Raw genomic sequence first — 17,625 nt, forward strand, 5'->3', positions numbered from 1 at the left:
TATCAGTACTTCACTTCTTTTTATGGCTGAGTAACAGTCCATTTTATGGCTACCCTTTCATTAATTAACGAACATTTCATTTGTTTTCACCTTTTGGTTATTTTGAATAATGCCACTATGAACATTTGTGTACAACGTTTGTATAAAGTTATGTTTTCACTTCACTTAGGGTATATACACAGGAGTGGAACTGCTGGGTCATATACTAAATCTATGTTTAACTTTTCAGAAACTGTTTTCCAAAACAGCTGTACCATTTTACATCCCCACCAATAATTTATGAGGGTTCCAGTTTATCTGCATCCTACTCTACATTTGTTTTCTTTTTCATTCAGCAATCCTAGTAAGTACAAATGGTTATCTCACACTGGTTTTGACTTGCATTTCCCTGAAATTCTTGATTTTTCACTATTCCCAACAGTTAATCAACTTGCAATCCTCTCATATCTATTTATCCCATTGCCATTACTCCAGTCAAGCCAGGATCTACTGATTCCTGCCTGGATTACTACAACCTCCTCTCTAATCGCTTTGACTCTCTTCTTGCCACCTTCCAACCTATTGGCAACATATCTAGACTATTTTGTCTAAAATGGCAATTTGATGTTTTCATTTTGGGCCACTGCTTAGATTCTTCAAAAGCTTGCTTTTTCTCCTAGGGAAATATTCAACCTACTTAATAAACTTAACAAGATCTCTCATGATACAGATACTGCTTACCTTTCCGCCTTTATCTCTGGCTACTGTCCTTTGGCACTCTAGCCATATGGAGTGCTTTTCAGTTTTAAATGTTGCGTTACCACCAAGAGTTTTCTCATGTTGTTCCCTCTAACTAGAACTCTCATCCTCCTATGGATTTGGCCAATTTCTACTCCTCACCCTTCACCTCAGCCAAAAGCCAGAGCACTACTTGTTCTGGAAAGCCTTTCCTGAATTCTCCATAGGTTAGGTGACCATGCTAAAGACACTGTACACTTAAAAAAAATAAAATAAAATAAAAAAATAAAAAAAAGACACTGTACACTTTGACTATTATAGTCCCTTTTAGACTTTACTGTTATTTCTTGTTTAATCATTTGTTTTTCTTGCTAAACTGAAACTCCTTGCCATAAGGTAGGGACGATGTTTATTTTGCTTGCCATTGAATCCCAAGTTTTAACATGTAACAAAAATTGAGTACATACTGTTGAATATATTCAAGAATCTTATTTGTTTCTAAAGAATGTGGCCTGGATACCAATATCTGTATTTTCTGATTTATGTTTCATTATGCAAAATTCTAAGAACACTCAGAAGGAGAAAAGGTTGTTCTTTACCCTAAAGTGTAACAGAGAAGTCTCTAGAGAAGATATTCCTTTAAGCCAAAGTCATATCATATGCTCAAGCTATAAAAACATACTTATGAAAACTTAGATGAAGTAAAAGTATGAGAGATATATAATATGTACACTAATAGGAAAAATTAGTGACAGGGATAGAGGATGTGGAAAAGGACAATATCATGCTTTCCTTATTTTTCTTTGTACCTAACAGATGCACGAGCAATCATTTCGTATTGAATACTTTCAAAGTTCTTATCAATAAAATGCTCTATTTCAGGTAGAATTATGAATTCATTAAATACTTTTTTTTTTAAAAGTAATCTCTCCACCCAACCTGGGGCTCAAACTCACAACTCCAAGATTGAAAGCAGCATGCTTTACCAACTGAGCCAGCCAGATGCCCTCGCAAAATACTATTTTGGGTTGACAAAAACATTTATGTTCTTTTTTTTTTTCTTAAAGATTTTATTTATTTATTTGACAAAGAGAGAGAACTAGAGAGCAGAGGGAGCAAGGGAGTGGGAGGAGCTCCCCAATAAGCAGGGAGCCCAATGCACGGTTCAATCCCAGGACCCTGGGATCATGACCTAAGCTGAAGGCAGATGCCTCATGACTAAGCTACCCAGTTGCTCCAAACATTTATGTTCTAAAGAAAATTTAAAATCAAGATGTCTTTTCTTATAGTCTTAAAAGGAGATCAATGTTAATGAAAGAAAATGCAAATGTACGGCTTATTAATTTTTAAACTAGACTTTTAAGTATAAGTAACAAACATAGAAAAGTGTACAGTTCAAAGAATTTTCACAAAGTAACAACCACCTTCATTATAATATAGAACATTATAAACATCACATTACTAACTCCCAGAAAGCTTCCTAGGTCCCCTTTCAACCGTCACTAAGAAAGATAACCACCATAAATACCTCTATCATTCTAGGTTACTTCTATGTATACATATATTTAAAAGATTTTATTTACTTATTTGATAAAGAGAGAGAGCCAAAGGCAAAAGCAGGGGGAATGGCAGAGGGAGAGGGAGAAGCAGATTCCCCACCGAGTAGGGAGATGAATGTGTGGCTTGATCCCAGGACCCTGGGATTATGACCTGAGCTGAAGGTAGAGGCTTAACCAACTAAGCCACCCAGATGTCCCTAGTTTTGTCTATTTTTGAAGAGGAATTAGATATTAAGTACTTGTGTCTGGTTATTTTCTATATTATGTAAAATTCATACATTTTATTGACATAGAAGTGTTCCTTTGTCATTGCTGGATAGTATTACAATGTAAAATTTGCCAGATTTCTTTGACTGTTAATGGACATTTGGGATATTTCTAGTTTTTGGTTATCATAAATAGTGCTGTTATGAACATTCTTGTAAACATCCCTTGGTACATATATGTATGCATTTACATACTCTAAAGTGTATCTTCTGGGTAATAAGAATCCACATATTTGGCCTCAGTTAATATCTAATATGTGTATCAACTGTAATTTTATCAGCAACAGATACACTTATCAGACCCTTTAATTTTAGCCATTCTGGAGGATATAGAGAGGTACCCTCATTGTGGACTTAATACCCAGGCTCTCAATTAATAACACTGAATGCATTTATTTATTGGCTATTTAGATATCCTCTTTTGTTAAGTGTCTAAGCAAATGTTTTGCTGCAGGGTGCCTCAGTGGCCTAGTCAGTTGAGCATCTGTTCTTGATTTCGGCTTAGGTCATGATCTCAGGGTCTTGGGATTGAACCCTGCTTTGGGCTCAGGGCTCAGCTTGGAGTCTGGTTGTCCTTCTCCCTCTGCACCTCTTGCTCTCTGTCTCTTTCTCTCATAAATAAATAAATAAATAAATAAATAAATAAATAAATAAATAAAATCTTTAAAAAAAAAGTTTTGCCTAGTTCTCTATAGGGCTTTCATTTCAATCTTTTAATTTTTTATATAATTTGTGTATTTCTTTTTTCAAATGTATGCATGTGTCACATATATCATTTCCCACTTCATGGCTTACTTTTTTACTCTTAAATGTTTTTTGATGAATAGAGCTTCCTAACCTTAATGTAGTTCAATCTTTTTCTTTTTGGTTTAAACTTTTGTGCTTTTACCTATCTCGAGCCATGAAAGTATTTTCCTGTTTTTTTCTGATACGCTTTATTACTTTCATTTATATTTTTATATCTGTAATCTAACTGAAATTGGTAGATATCTTTTCTGTCTATTGTGGGGTAATTTTTTTTAATAGGGAAACCTAGCTGATCTAGCACAATATAGAAAAAGCTATCATTTCCCCAAAGCACTGCATTGTTATTTATGTCATAACTCAAATGATGGTATATGTATGGGTGTGTTTCTTGATTATCCTGTTCCACTGTTTTTTTGTTTTTTTAACTTGTACTGATCTCACACCTCCTTAATTAGTGTAATTAATGTATAGTAAGTCTTTTGATTAGACTTTTGATTATATATTAATAGATATATACTGATAATATATATAATATATATATTATATATATAATAATATATATAATAGATATATATTGATATATCTATTTTTTAGTAAGACTTTTGATTAGCCAACTTTTGATTAGAAATATATTGATTCTACAGATTACTCTAGGTAAAACTAGTAACTTGACAAAACTGAGCCTTCTAATTCTTGAATATGGTATATCCCACCATTTATTTAAATCTTAATTTGTGTCATTAATATTCTATAATTTTTTGTGTCTTGTTGAGTGGTCTTGTACACTTTACAATTTCTTACTAGGAATACGATGATTTTTGATGCAATTGTCAATGATACTACTTTCAAAATTCATAGTACTTAAAAATCAGAAACAAAAATGATCTTATATCCAGGAACTCTAAGTTTACTCATATTCATTTTAATAATTGGCTAGAGATTCTTTTGGATTTTCTACTCACAATATCATCTGTGAATAATAATTTAAATTCCTTTCATTTCTTTTTTTTTTTTTGCCTTATTGTACTAGCTAGGACTTCCACTGTAATATTGAACAGAGGGAATAACAGTTAACTCAAAGGGAAAGCTTTCAACAATTCACCAACAACTAAAATGTTTGCTTCAGGTAAGTTTAAAAAAAAAAATACTCCTTACCAAATTAAGGAATTTCCCTCTATTCCTAGTATGTTAAGAGTTTTTAAACAATCAGGAAAGAAGATTGAGTTTTACCATAAAGTATGATGCATTTTTTTTCAACAAACCAAATATAGAGGCAAAGTATCTCAACATAATAAAGAATACACACACACACACACACACACACACACACACACACACACAGATAAATAATAAGCCTACAAGCTAATCTCATGTTCAACAATGAAAAGCTGAAAGTTTTTCCTCTAAGATCAGGAACAAGAGAAGGTTGACTAATCTTACCAGGCTTATTCAACACAGTATTCTAAGTCCTAGCTGGGGGTGCCTGGGTGGCATAGTTGGTTAAATGTGCAACTCTAGGTTTTGGCTCAGGTCATGATTTCAGGGTGGTGGGGTTGAGCCCTGCACTGGGCTCTGTGATAGTGTGCAGTCTGCTTGAAGATTCTCTCTTCCCTTCCTCTGGCCCTTCCATTCATGCTCTCTCACTCTCTAAAATAAGTAAATCTTTAAAAAAAAGAAAAAGAAAAAAAAAAAGGGAAAAAGCACAAAAATTGGAAAGGAAGAATTTAAACTGTCTCTATTTGCAGATGACATGATATTATATGCAGAAAACCCCAAAGACTCCACCAAAAAACTCTCTGAATAAACAAATTCAATAAAGTTGAAGGCTATAAAAATATGTTGTGTTTCTATATACTAATAGTGAACTATCAGAGAGATTATGAAAATAATTCTATTTACAGCTGCATCAAAAAGAATAGAATACCAAGAAATAAAATGAACAAAGTAGGAAAAAGATATGTAAACTGTAAACTATCAGATGTTCATGAAAGAAACTGAAGATACAAATAAACGAAAGGATATTCCATGTTCAGGGGTAGAAAGCAAACACTGTTAAAATTTACATTCCATCCAAAGTCATCTGCAGATTCAGTGCAAGTACTATAAAAATTCCAATGGCATTTTTACAAAAATAGAAGAAAAATCTTAAAATTTGTATGGAACCACAAAATTCCAAATAGCTAAAGCAATCTTGAGAAAGAAGAAAAAGCTATAGGTATCATACTTCCTGATTTCAAACTATCTCACAAAGCTATAGTAATCAAAACAATATGGCATTGGCATAAAAACAGACACACTAATCAAAAGAACAGAATGGAGAGCCCAGAAACAAACCCATGCATATATGGTGAATAAATTTGTGACAGAGGAGCCAAGAATATAAAACGTGGAAAGGATAGTCTCTTCATGAAAGGATACTGGGAAAACTAGAGAGCAACAAGCAAATTGGACCATTTTCTTACACCATATGCAAAAATTACAAAATAGATTAAAGACTTGAGGAGTGCTTGGGTAGCTCATTTGGTGAAGTGTCCAACTCTTGATCTCATGGTTGTGAGTTCAAGGCCCACAGTGGGCTCCAAATAAGTCATTAAAAGCTGGATTAGGGAAGCCCCGGTGGCCCAGCGGTTTGGCGCTGCCTTTGGCCCGGGGTGTGATCCTGGAGACCTGGGATCAAGTCCCCGCGTCAGGCTCCCTGCATGGAGCCTGCTTCTCTCCCTTTCCCTGTGTCTCTGCCTCTCTCTCTCTCTCTCTCTCTCTCTGTGTCATGAATAAATAAATAAAATCTTAAAAAAAAAAAAAAAGCTGGATTAAAGATTTGAATGGAAGACCTGAAACCATAAGACTCCTAAAAGAAAACAGTAAGCTCCCTATTACCAATCTTCGGGTGATGATTTTTTGGATTTGACTCCAAAAACAAAGGGAACAAAAGCAAAAATAAACAAGTAGAACTAGGGCAGCCCGGTGGCTAAGTGGTTTAGCGCCACCTTCAGCCCAGGGCCTGCACCTGGAGACCTGGGATTGAGTCCCGTGTCGGGCTCCCTGCATGGAGCCTGCTTCTCTGCCTCTCTTTCTGTGTCTCTCATGAATAAATAGATAAAATCTTAAAAAAAAAAAAAAAAAAAAAGTAGAACTACACATCAAACTCAAAATCTTCTGCACAGCAAAGGAAACCATCAAGACAAAAAGACAACTTACTAAATGGAAGAAAAAATTTGCAAATCATTTACCTGATAGGAAGTTAATACCTAAAAATACATAAAGAACACATACAACTCAACAGCCAAAGACCACAAACAATCTAATTCAAAAGCGGGCAGAAGAAGTGAATAGGCATTTTTCCAAAGAAGACATACAAATGGCCAACAGGTCCATGAAAAAGTGTTCAGTATCACTAATCATCAGGAAAATGCAAACAGAACCACAGTGAGCTATTACCTCGCACCTATTAGAATAGCTAATTTAAAAAAAGACAAGAGATAACAGGTATTGGTGAGGATGTGGAGAAAAGAGAACTCTTGTGCACTGTTGGTGGGAATGTGAATTGGTATAGCCACTGTGGAAACTGGTATAGAGGTTTCCCAAAAAATTAAAAACAGAACTAACTACCTTATGATCCAGCAACCCCACTTCTGGATATATAACCAAGGGAAACGAAGTCACTATCTTGGAGAGATATCTTCACCCCCTTGTTCATTGCATCATTATTTTTTTTTTTAAATTTTTATTTATTTATGATAGTCACAGAGAGAGAGAGAGAGAGAGAGGCAGAGACATAGGCAGAGGGAGAAGCAGGCTCCATGCACCGGGAGCCCGACGTGGGATTCGATCCAGGGTCTCCAGGATCGCGCCCTGGGCCAAAGGCAGGCGCCAAACCGCTGCGCCACCCAGGGATCCCCTCATTGCATCATTATTTATTTTATTTTTATTATAGCCAAGTTGCAGAAACAATCTAAGTATCCATAACTATATGAAGAGACAAAGATGAGGTATTTTTGCACAATGAAATAGTATTCAGCCACAAGACAGGAGGATATCTTGTCACTTATGACAACATGGATAGACCCCGAGGGCATTACACTAAGTGAAACAAGTCAGAGATGACAACTATTGTATGATATCACTTTATATGTGAAATCTACAAAAGTCAAACTCATAGAAACAGAACAAACAGAATAAAGTGGTTACCAGGGGCTGGTGGGGTGAGTGGGAACACAAAATGTGGGGTGAGGGGGAATGCAAAATGTGGAGATGTTGGTTAAAGGGTACAAAACTTAGACAATTAAGAGAAGAAAAAATTATGCAGGGAAAGCAACTTGAGACAAGAAATATAATACAATCAAGATGTGATCAGAAGACAAAAGGAGGTCAATTTAGAGACAGCAAATAATTTAGGTGGAAAAGAGTTATAAGCTAAGGTTGAGGGAGTAAGGCTTGAGGTTGGGAGAATTAGAACACCAGGCTGAATTTAGACAATGGAAGTCCCTAGAGGTTTTGGGTAGAGACAAAATGAAACCACTTTATATAAATTTTATTCTGGAGTAGAACTTACTATGGAAAATATAGGAAGCAAAGTAATGCAGGAATAGCACTTAAAAGTTTTTAGTAATAGTCTAGATGTACACTGTTGGAGAGAGAAATAGAAGAGAAAATATGGGAGAGTTTAAAAAAAGAATTGCTAAGATTTGAGGACTAAATGGATGTGAGGAGTGGTCATGTTCCGTTTGGAACATGTTATATTTGAGGAGATTACCCTACATTAAAAGTAAGAGAGGTTCAGTAGACAGGTAAGGAAATATGGGACTAAGCTCAGAGAAAGGATTAGCACTAGAATTATAAATTTAACCAAATATCATAAAAACTATCTTTTATTATCTATCTTTGTTATTTAGTTTCTACCTATACTAAGCAATAATATTAGTAGCTTTCTTTTCCTTTAAGATTTTAAGTCAATAGAAGACAAATGTAATTTTTTCCTTAAATCACTAGACAATAAGTTTCAAATGATAAAGATAATAATAACTAATGTTTTTTGAACACTTACCATATGCTAACCACTATTCTAGGTACTTTACGTGTATCAACATATTTAGTCATTCTACAGGGTAAAATCACTACCCCCATTTACAAGTGAGGAAACTGAAACATACAGAAGTGCAGGCACTTCTGTAATGTCACAGAGCTAGTGAGCAGCAGAGCCAAGACAGGGACTCCAGCAGTCTAGCTCTCCTCAACCACCACATATATAACATCTTAGCAAATGATCACACTAAAATGCCTTAGGGTACTTCTTCTTCATCCTATAGTGCTATTTGGAAAGGTTTTAATATACTTACTTGTAATGTATTTGTATCCCACACTTTCAGAGTTTTATCAAATGAGCTTGATGTGAACATGCCAGTGTCATGAGGATACCACTGTACAGTCTCCACACTATATTTGTGAACATCAGGATGGTTTCTACAAAACAGCAATCGTATTTAGAAATACTTGACTTATGTGAGTTTCAAAATGGATACCATATTAATAAGTAGCACTCTCAAGCAGCAGAATATGAATGGTTAAACCTAGATCACAGGACTGTATCCCAGCTGGTCAGAGGAGAAAGTCCAGGCACCTTTAGTTTCAGGTTTCTGTAGCTAATATGGAGGCCTGCTTCCTACCAAGGCTCATAGAATGGGAGACTTCCTATTTCTACATTTGAACCTGGAGGAATTAGCCAGCTACAGTGGACCTCTTAATAGAGGGAGGCAATGATTTTTCCTTACTGTAAGAGATATCTTTTCTGGTTTTGGATTTGTTTTCCCCAAATACCATCTTATCAGTATAATCATTCTGAAAATTACTGAATGCCTCACATAGTTGCAGGGTATCCCACGCAATATTGCTTCTGATCAAGGAACTTACTCAATGACAAAAGAATGCAATCGGTAGATGTCCAAGGAACCACACTTATGTAACCCCACCACTATAGAAGCATGATCTGTTGAAGAGTCAGTTATGTTATCAGCTATAATACACTACCTTGTAAGGGAGATATGCTGTCCTAAAGGAAGCAGTATATACTCTGAACCAGTGATAAATATAGTATATGTGTCACTTTACTAAATCTTAAATCACACAAACTGGCTATTAAGTAACGTTTATGAGAAGATGATGGAAATTTGAAAACCGAGTGGATATTTAATATTAGGAAGTACTGTGTGAGATAATAGTACCATGGTTAAATTTATAAAATCTTTATTTTTTAGTCATATAAACCATAATGAATGAAATATTTCGGGGATTTGCTTCAAAATAATCTTCAGGGGGAGAAGCAGGGTTAGATATTAAACAAGACTGGTTATGATTAATAGTTGCTGAAGCTAGGTGATGGGTACATAGTTCATTATACTATTCTCTTTTGTCTATGATGAAAATTTCCCATTACAAAATTTAACAGAATACTACTAGAATCCTACCTAGATAGGACCAGCATGAGTTCTAATTCCTTAAAGTGAAGGTGTGGATCACAATACAGGGTGAAGGACATTAAGCACCTGAATGAATGAGAACATGAAGGAAAGCCTTAAAGTGTTAGTTCTGGCTGCAAAAAGGACTATAGTGTCTACCCCTAATTCCTTTCTATGTCATGTATAATTTACATATTTTAACTGATTTCCCTTTTTTTTCATCTCTTTTCCCTCCCTTATTTTATACAGGTTAACTACAAATTTAAGTCCACAGGTTGCATAATTTGATTGAAGATCTTTGTAAAATAAGTAGAAACATGGACATTATCTTGACCCAGAGCTGGACGTGGTAACAAAGTAGACTTTTGGGAAAGGAATGATTATATTTTGGTTGTATCGTGAATACATCCTTTTTGGTTGTGGTTTGGATACTATGAACTTTTTTTTTAAGTTGGATCCAAACTCCTCCCATTTGGGGGACAACTCCTTTATTTAACTGCCTCTTGTTACAGAAAGCTAGGGACTCCAGACATTCTCCTTCCCTCTCCCTTGGCAGTAAGGGCATGGACCTATGTCCTACGCTTCCTCAAACCTGTCTGGAACTCTTAAAATTCCAGCTAGTAATGCAAAACCCAGGGATATTTAACATTATTCATAGTCATGGAGTTGAAAGTCTGTGTTGGTGACATGTTTGCAGAATCCAAACAAAACTGTTCCAGTGGTGTGTCTTTGTCTTAGTTTCTTTTAACTTTCTGCTCATTTCTACACCTTTCTCTTACCTTCCTGCCAGTTATATGAGATACTAAATATCTTTCCAATAAATTTCTGCTTAAAACAAGGAAAACTGATTTCTATTTGCTTCTAAGAATCTTCATGTATACCAAGATTTTCCAGTTATAATAAAACAAATTTTAATGTCATAATTAAAAATAAACGCTGATTTACACTTTAAATTTAAAGTTCAGAATAGGACAAAATATTGTACTATTATCTTTTATGTTTGACCTGTTATTCTCATTCACATTTTAAGGAGAATTTTGGTATAGAAAGGCAATCTTTTTGGTGCCTAAGAACACACACATTAAGTAAGGCAAAAATAAATATCGGCAAAGTCTAAGCCATATTAACTTAATAAAAATTTTTAGTGAAGTTATTTTGTCAAGTTATATTATAAAGTCTTCAGATATAAAAATGCACCTTAACTAATTTTGCAAACATGCTCAGTGTATGACCATTTACATCTAAAGTTGTGCTTTTAAAGACAGAGAGAGAATCCAAGAAGAACATCATGGTAAAACAAAGGACTGACATACTAAGCATTTACTTGACTTAACATACCACAGAAGCAGATCACAGTTCCTCAGGAATAATGTTAGATAGCATGTGCTATATATGAAAATACTATTTTGATATATAACGAATTAAACAACTTAAAATGTTAGCTAAGATAAAAGAAAACGAATAGACTACCTTACACTTTAGAATTTAGGGGTTTTTTTTTTTGGTACAAGTGGAGTGAGAATACAAAATGGTGCAAGGCTCTTAGAAACCAAGTTTCAGACTATTTGAAGTGTTATCTTATTTTGTACCAAATGTCCCCATAATTATATTGCTTTACAGTGGACTTACAGTTTTTAACATGCTTTTTAAAAGATAATATTTCATTTAAGACTCACCAGAGCCAAGAAACAATCACAAATCTCCTCCTAAATATTCCATGGACTTATGTACCTATTCTAGTGCTTTGGGAACAGCTTTAATACAGAGTGGTTGTTGACATTAATAGTATGAAGTTTTTCCTCTTGAAAGCATTTTCCCATAACCCTTTTCCACTGTTAATTCAAAGCTGCACTCAGTATTGGATTGGATACAGGTGACAAGAATTAAGTAGACATTACGGACAAACTACAACAATCAAAGAACATCTTTCTAGACTCTTAAAAATAATTCTCACAAGACTAGAAAGCCAGTAGAGAATAGTCAGGAGATAGATGTTGGCAAGGATATAAGAAAGGGGAACTCTCACACTGTTGGTAGAAATGCGAGCTGGTGCAGCCACTCTGGAAAACAGTATGGAGGTTGCTCAAAGAGTTGAAAATAGAGCTACCCTACATTCCAGCAATTGTACTACTAGGGATTTGCCCCAAAGATACAAATGTAGTGATCCGAACAGGCACCTGCACCTGTGTCCACAGAAGCCAAACTATGGAAAGAGCTCAGATGTCCATCAACAGATGAATGGATAAAGAAGATGTGGTGCAAAAAAAAAAAAAAAAAGAAGATGTGGTGCATATATACAATGGAATATTACTCAGTCACCAAAAAAAAAAAAAAAATTAAATCTTGCCATTTGTAATAATATGGATGGAACTAGAGGATATTATGCTATGCAAAATAAGTCAATCAGAGAAAGACAATTATCATATGATCTCATTCATATACAGAATTTAAGAGACAAAACAGAGGATAATTGGAAAAAGGAAGAAAAAAATAAGATAAAATCAGAGAGGGAGAAAAATCAGAAGAGACTCTTAGTCATAGGAAACAAACTGAGGGTTGCTGGAGATGGGGTATGTGATGGGATGGGGTAAGTGAACATCAAAGAGGGCACAGGATACAATGAGCACTGGTATTATAGAAGACTGATGAATCACTGACTTCTACCTCTGAAACTAATTAATATACTATATGTTAATTAACTGAATTTAAACTTAAAAAATGCAAAAAAAAATTGGAGACTTAAGACAGAGGTATGTTGTTAGGCAGTTTGAGTAAGTAGAGAGATAAGATGGTTGTGTGTCGGTATGTTACGTGTGTGTTTGGTGAGGGATTGTCAGTACATTTACTGCTTCTAGCCATTAATCTTTCTTTTATATTAATATCGGTTGAAAATATAATTTGTGCTTATAATTAGCTGAAAGGCTTATAAATAAATCTTACACTAAGTGGTACTAAAAACTATAATTAGTTACTGTGGTGTGCTATGTAGGTGTACAACAAAAAGGACATAACCAAAGGTTTTTATTTTCAAGAAAATGTCAAGGGATATCCACGTGAAATGTGACATCTGAACAATTTACTTGAGATCATCATATGACTGCTATTTTCATATTTTGCATTTGACACAAAAAGTACTAAAATGTTTATAAATTCATGAATTACATTTTTAATACACACCTGCCAATGGAACACACTGCTTTACATGTGTAATAAGGTTGTCTGCTGGAGTTCTCAAGATCATAAAGTACAATCACACCATCTGAACCACCTGATAACATGCTAATAATAAAAAAGTTCACATTAATTTATCGTTTTATGTACTTCATTTACTTATTACATATTTCTGAAAATTACTCATCTACAAATACCCAAATGTATTATGCCCACAAATACAGAGTAAATCTTCAATAATACAGATTTTTAATAAACTAAAATTTCTCAATCTAGTATTTGCAAAATAATATAAAAAGATTTAATCTGTGACCATTTAAAGTTTACCTTTATAATTCCAAAAAAGGACAGTAGAAACAAGATGGCAAAATATCTATCTTCATTAAGAAAGTAAAATATTATGAAATCATTCTTAATGTCCTAATAAAAATTGTGCTAAATGAAAATGGAATCAGACAGACCAGCTGCTACTGATGTTAGCCTGCTATCTGACTCTAGGCAAGTTACTTCACCTGCCTAAGCCTTTAAACATTTGTGAAAAAGGGTACATTTTCCTAAATCATGCAGATGATGTAAAGATAAAAGTTATATGCAAGTGAGTTTTATACTGCCTCATACAAAAAAAGGGATCAATAAACGTTAGATTCCTTCCATTATTAAAACCACATTTACTCACTTTAACTTTGAGCACCAGAAATGTGCTACATACTCTGCTAATAAAACTCTGTGAACAAGACTGGCATAGTTCCTGTCTTTCCAAAGTCTACAATCTGGCAGGAAAGAAAAACAGATCTATGAATTTATATCTAGATGAAGTATTGCTATTGGTTAGTCTTACTGCTCATAGTCAAACCTCATGTTGCTGTCTCTCAACTCATTCGGGTTCTCTTTTATTCTTTGGTAAATTCCTAAGGAAGGGCTAATAAGAGAAACAGTCCCTGAATTCTTATGTGTTATTGACAATTTGCCTGTTCTTTTGTACTTGAAAATCAGTCTGGATATATATATATAATCCTTGACTCATATTTTAATTCCTTGAACATCTGAAATAAGAAACATCCTTTCTTTGGGAATAAACCCCCAAATAAGTTTAGTTAAAATAGGATTTTCTTTCCCTTATATATAGTTTCAGATCTCACTTATATTAGGCAACTTTTCTTGAATTATAGCTTTAATATTGACTCTGTTCTCCTCCTTTGGGTTTCTTCTTTGGGAATTCCTATTAAATGTATGCTGAATCTTCTTTGCATATCTTTGACGTATGTATCTGTATCTTGAATTCCTTACCTTTCTCCATTTCTTTTATTTAAATTTTCTCCTTTCTACCTTTTATTTCTAAGGTATTACCTCTTATATTCATTTGCTTTATTCCTTACATCTGCCTTTTATTTCTAATCTTTTCTTGAGTTTGTTCATCTCATTTCTGAGTTTTCTTAATTTCAACTTCCGTTATTCTTCTAGATCTTATATCTTTTTAAAATGACCTTTAGCTAGGTTTTGAAATATTGGATATAGAGTTCTCAACTATTTTGTGGGTATGTCTTTTTGGCACAGCTACACTGTCTAAAGGGGCATTACTTGGTCTCTTTGTTCTTATACTAATTTTGAATGGACTCAGATTTTAATTCTATTGTTTTGCTCATATTTCTATAAAATTAATTTTCTTAAACTTTAAAAAGGAGTCTTGGTTTAGAATATTTAAATTTTGTATCTCTGGAATATCTTCTTTTTTCATAAGATGTTTAATACATGGAAGCTCACTTTCAGAGATTTTTCTTGGTTCTGTTTAGCTCCCCAATTTTTTTCTGGGCCATTTTTTCCCTTTATTTCTATTGTTCCTATACTGCTCAATTTGGATTCTATTCCAAGTAGTTTCTCCTCATTATAGGGCTTTGCCTTCTCGGAGATCTTAAGTTGATTAGCTGGAGAGATTATAGGATCTAGACTGCTCCAGACCCTTTCAATCTTACTGTAAATACCTCAATAATTGGGAGCATGTCATCCTCTCCCAAGAGACATCCACTGTTGTCAGGTTAGCTTGCTAAAGTTTCAAGTAACGATTATTTCAGAGTTATAAGGTCTACTAGATGCTCCATTGGTTTCCACTGCCTCTTCTGATACAGATGCTGATACCACATATATCTTGTAATTATCGTGATTTGTTCCCACTCAACCATATTTTGTGGTTTGTGTGGTATGTGATCACTTACACTTGTTATAAGTGTTATACATTCATTTTTTATAATCACCCTCTTTAGTTTTTTTGTTATTCAAAATGCAAGATAAAGAGCTTCTGCCAGAAATGAAAACAATTCTTTACTGAGAAAGTCTTGTCTATAAAAAACATCTCAGTTCATCTAAATTGTGTGCTTAGTGATGGACTAGACTTACATTCTGGCACAAGCTCCTAATCTTGTTGTTAACCAGTTACAAAGGGTTCATGAACCAGCAGCATGTCCAAGTAGCACTGATTTATAGACTTGTTTTAAGAAAAATTCAATACCAGTTTGTATAACAATAAGGTTAATTTAAAAGTAGTTCTCCAAAGTTCTTTGCTGAATCTGATTGATGATGGGTAGTAAAGAAAGATAGCAAGTAATGCCATGCTAAAGTGTTCATTCATTTTTAACTTTTGTAGTTAACTAAGTGTACATATGAAAATATTTAGAAATTTTAACAACTACAATTCTTATTTTCATTGACAGAATCTTGCAGCTTGTTTGGACACACCTGTGAGTTACCTGAACACCAAAATCAATTCTGAAAATATTTTTGCTTCCTATTTGAATTTTGTGAAATATTTTTTTTTTACATGGCACTACATGTATTCTCAATGCAAAAACAAAAAATTATATTCAAAGGTAGACATTTTAACTGAATTTAAATTGTATTTGCAGTTATGTCAGACGTTTCATCTTTGCCAGAATGATTTCCAAAAGATTTCCTTGGATTCTATTAATTGGTTGAAACAACTGAACCACTATCGGAATTAAATGATTTTGTATTCGAAGGATCTGTTGACAATGACATTATTTAACTGTGAGGTTATTATTCCGCTCAGAGTGATGACAATAAGAGATATAGTTTCATGTTTTTATATGAACAAGAAAACCTGGTATTAAAGATGAATAACATTAACTTAGAAGAATTTAAAAGATATCAAAGAAAATTCAAGCTTCACAGAATGATATGCAAATGTACTTTATGAAAATGCACTTGCTAAAATATTACTTTCAGGGAGACTACTTAATAAAAATTCTAACTTTGGAAATAAGTGCTTCTTTACCAGATGTGCACATTCTAGCTTCTATTATGATTTCAGTGATATCACTATAACTCTCATGGTGGTTGATAAATATTAAAAAGTATTTTGAGCAAATTATATGGCCACTTATTTTCTTAAGAAAAACATTAATATTTACTTTTCCATTAAACATCTATTTTGCCTTTTATTACTCTCTTTGCTGCCAAATGCAAAATGCAAGTTTTGGCAAACAAGTGAAATAGTTACAGATTTTACCATGCAATGGAGGAAACCACCATAGTAAGAATCTTGACATTTCTCAGTATGCTCTGCGAAAAGACTCCTCAGCCTGTATTTCTCACACATATTTTATGCACATATAATCTGTGATTTCTCATATTTTTCATTGACTCTGACAACTGGTAGCTTACTGGCTTCATGTATTTCACAGGTTAGACAAATGATCTCTATTCCAAATGGCTGGCTGGAGAAGCAGTACTGATTATCTTTTCCATAAGCACCCATGAGTAAAAGAAATCAGCTATTCCTTCCTGTTCATGTCATTATTTTACAGGCAAATGGACCACAGCTGACCTGAATGGGAGGTGCTATGTTGCATCTGGAAAAGTTCAGAACACAGAAAAGAATTGTATCGCTAATCACCTTTCAGATATGACCATGTGTTGAAGTGAGAATGTGCTCACTGTATATGTTTCCTATATACTGCTATGTGGGACTATGACAGTGGCTGAAAATTAAAAACACAATTCTATCAAACCTGTCTGGTTTATTTTAATGTAAATAATAATAACTCTTTATTATAATACAAAAACTCTGCTAAACATACATGATACAATAAACTTTAGTTACTTCTATACTTGTTCTAATTACAAACCACATGGAGCTTTTTGAACTTTCTTGTAAGAGTAATATGGGATCAAGATGGTTTTTTATTGTTGTTGTTGTTGTTGTTTTATGATAGCCAGAGAGAGAGAGAGAGAGAGAGAGGCAGAGACATAGGCAGAGGGAGAAGCAGGCTCCACGCACTGGGAGCCTGACGTGGGATTTGATCCCGGGTCTCCAGGATTGCGCCCTGGGCCAAAGGCAGGCGCCAAAGCGCTGCGCCACCCAGGGATCCCGATCAAGATGTTTTAAGTGGGTGTGAGGCATGTTCATATTCACAATTTTCAAAACACTCGAACTGTTGTATGGAGAATGGACTGAAAGGAGTAAAAGTATAGGTGATAATGCTTTGGATTAACAGGAGTGAGGGCAACCATTTATGATATGCCAGGTCCTATGCTAATTATACATTACACGTATAATCTCAAATTACAACAAACTTGTTAGGTAGCTGTTATGGCTGGCATTGCAAAGCTAAGGTAACGGAGAATTAAAAAAGGTTAGGTCATCTGCTCAAAGTCACTTAGCTGCTAAGTGGTAAAGCCTAGGATGGACTGAAAGGAGTT

At 34.3% G+C, this 17,625-nt stretch overlaps 1 protein-coding gene across 4 annotated transcripts in view; it reads right to left on the reverse strand.

Annotated features, from left to right (window-relative positions):
* The window catches only part of ERCC8 (ERCC excision repair 8, CSA ubiquitin ligase complex subunit), a 56,586-nt gene that overhangs the window by 28,164 nt on the left and 10,797 nt on the right, over positions 1–17,625 (reverse strand). For all 4 annotated transcript variants that reach the window (XM_041766054.1, XM_041766052.1, XM_041766053.1 and 1 more), the window contains exons 3-4: positions 12,919–13,020; positions 8,626–8,749 (exon numbers count right to left, since the gene is read on the reverse strand). In XM_041766054.1, coding sequence (XP_041621988.1) covers positions 8,626–8,749; positions 12,919–13,020 — 226 coding nt within the window. The remainder of the gene's footprint in view (positions 1–8,625; positions 8,750–12,918; positions 13,021–17,625) is intronic.

The sequence above is a fragment of the Vulpes lagopus genome, chromosome 8 (genome assembly GCF_018345385.1).
Source record: "Vulpes lagopus strain Blue_001 chromosome 8, ASM1834538v1, whole genome shotgun sequence".
NCBI classification, from domain to species: Eukaryota; Metazoa; Chordata; class Mammalia; order Carnivora; family Canidae; genus Vulpes; species Vulpes lagopus.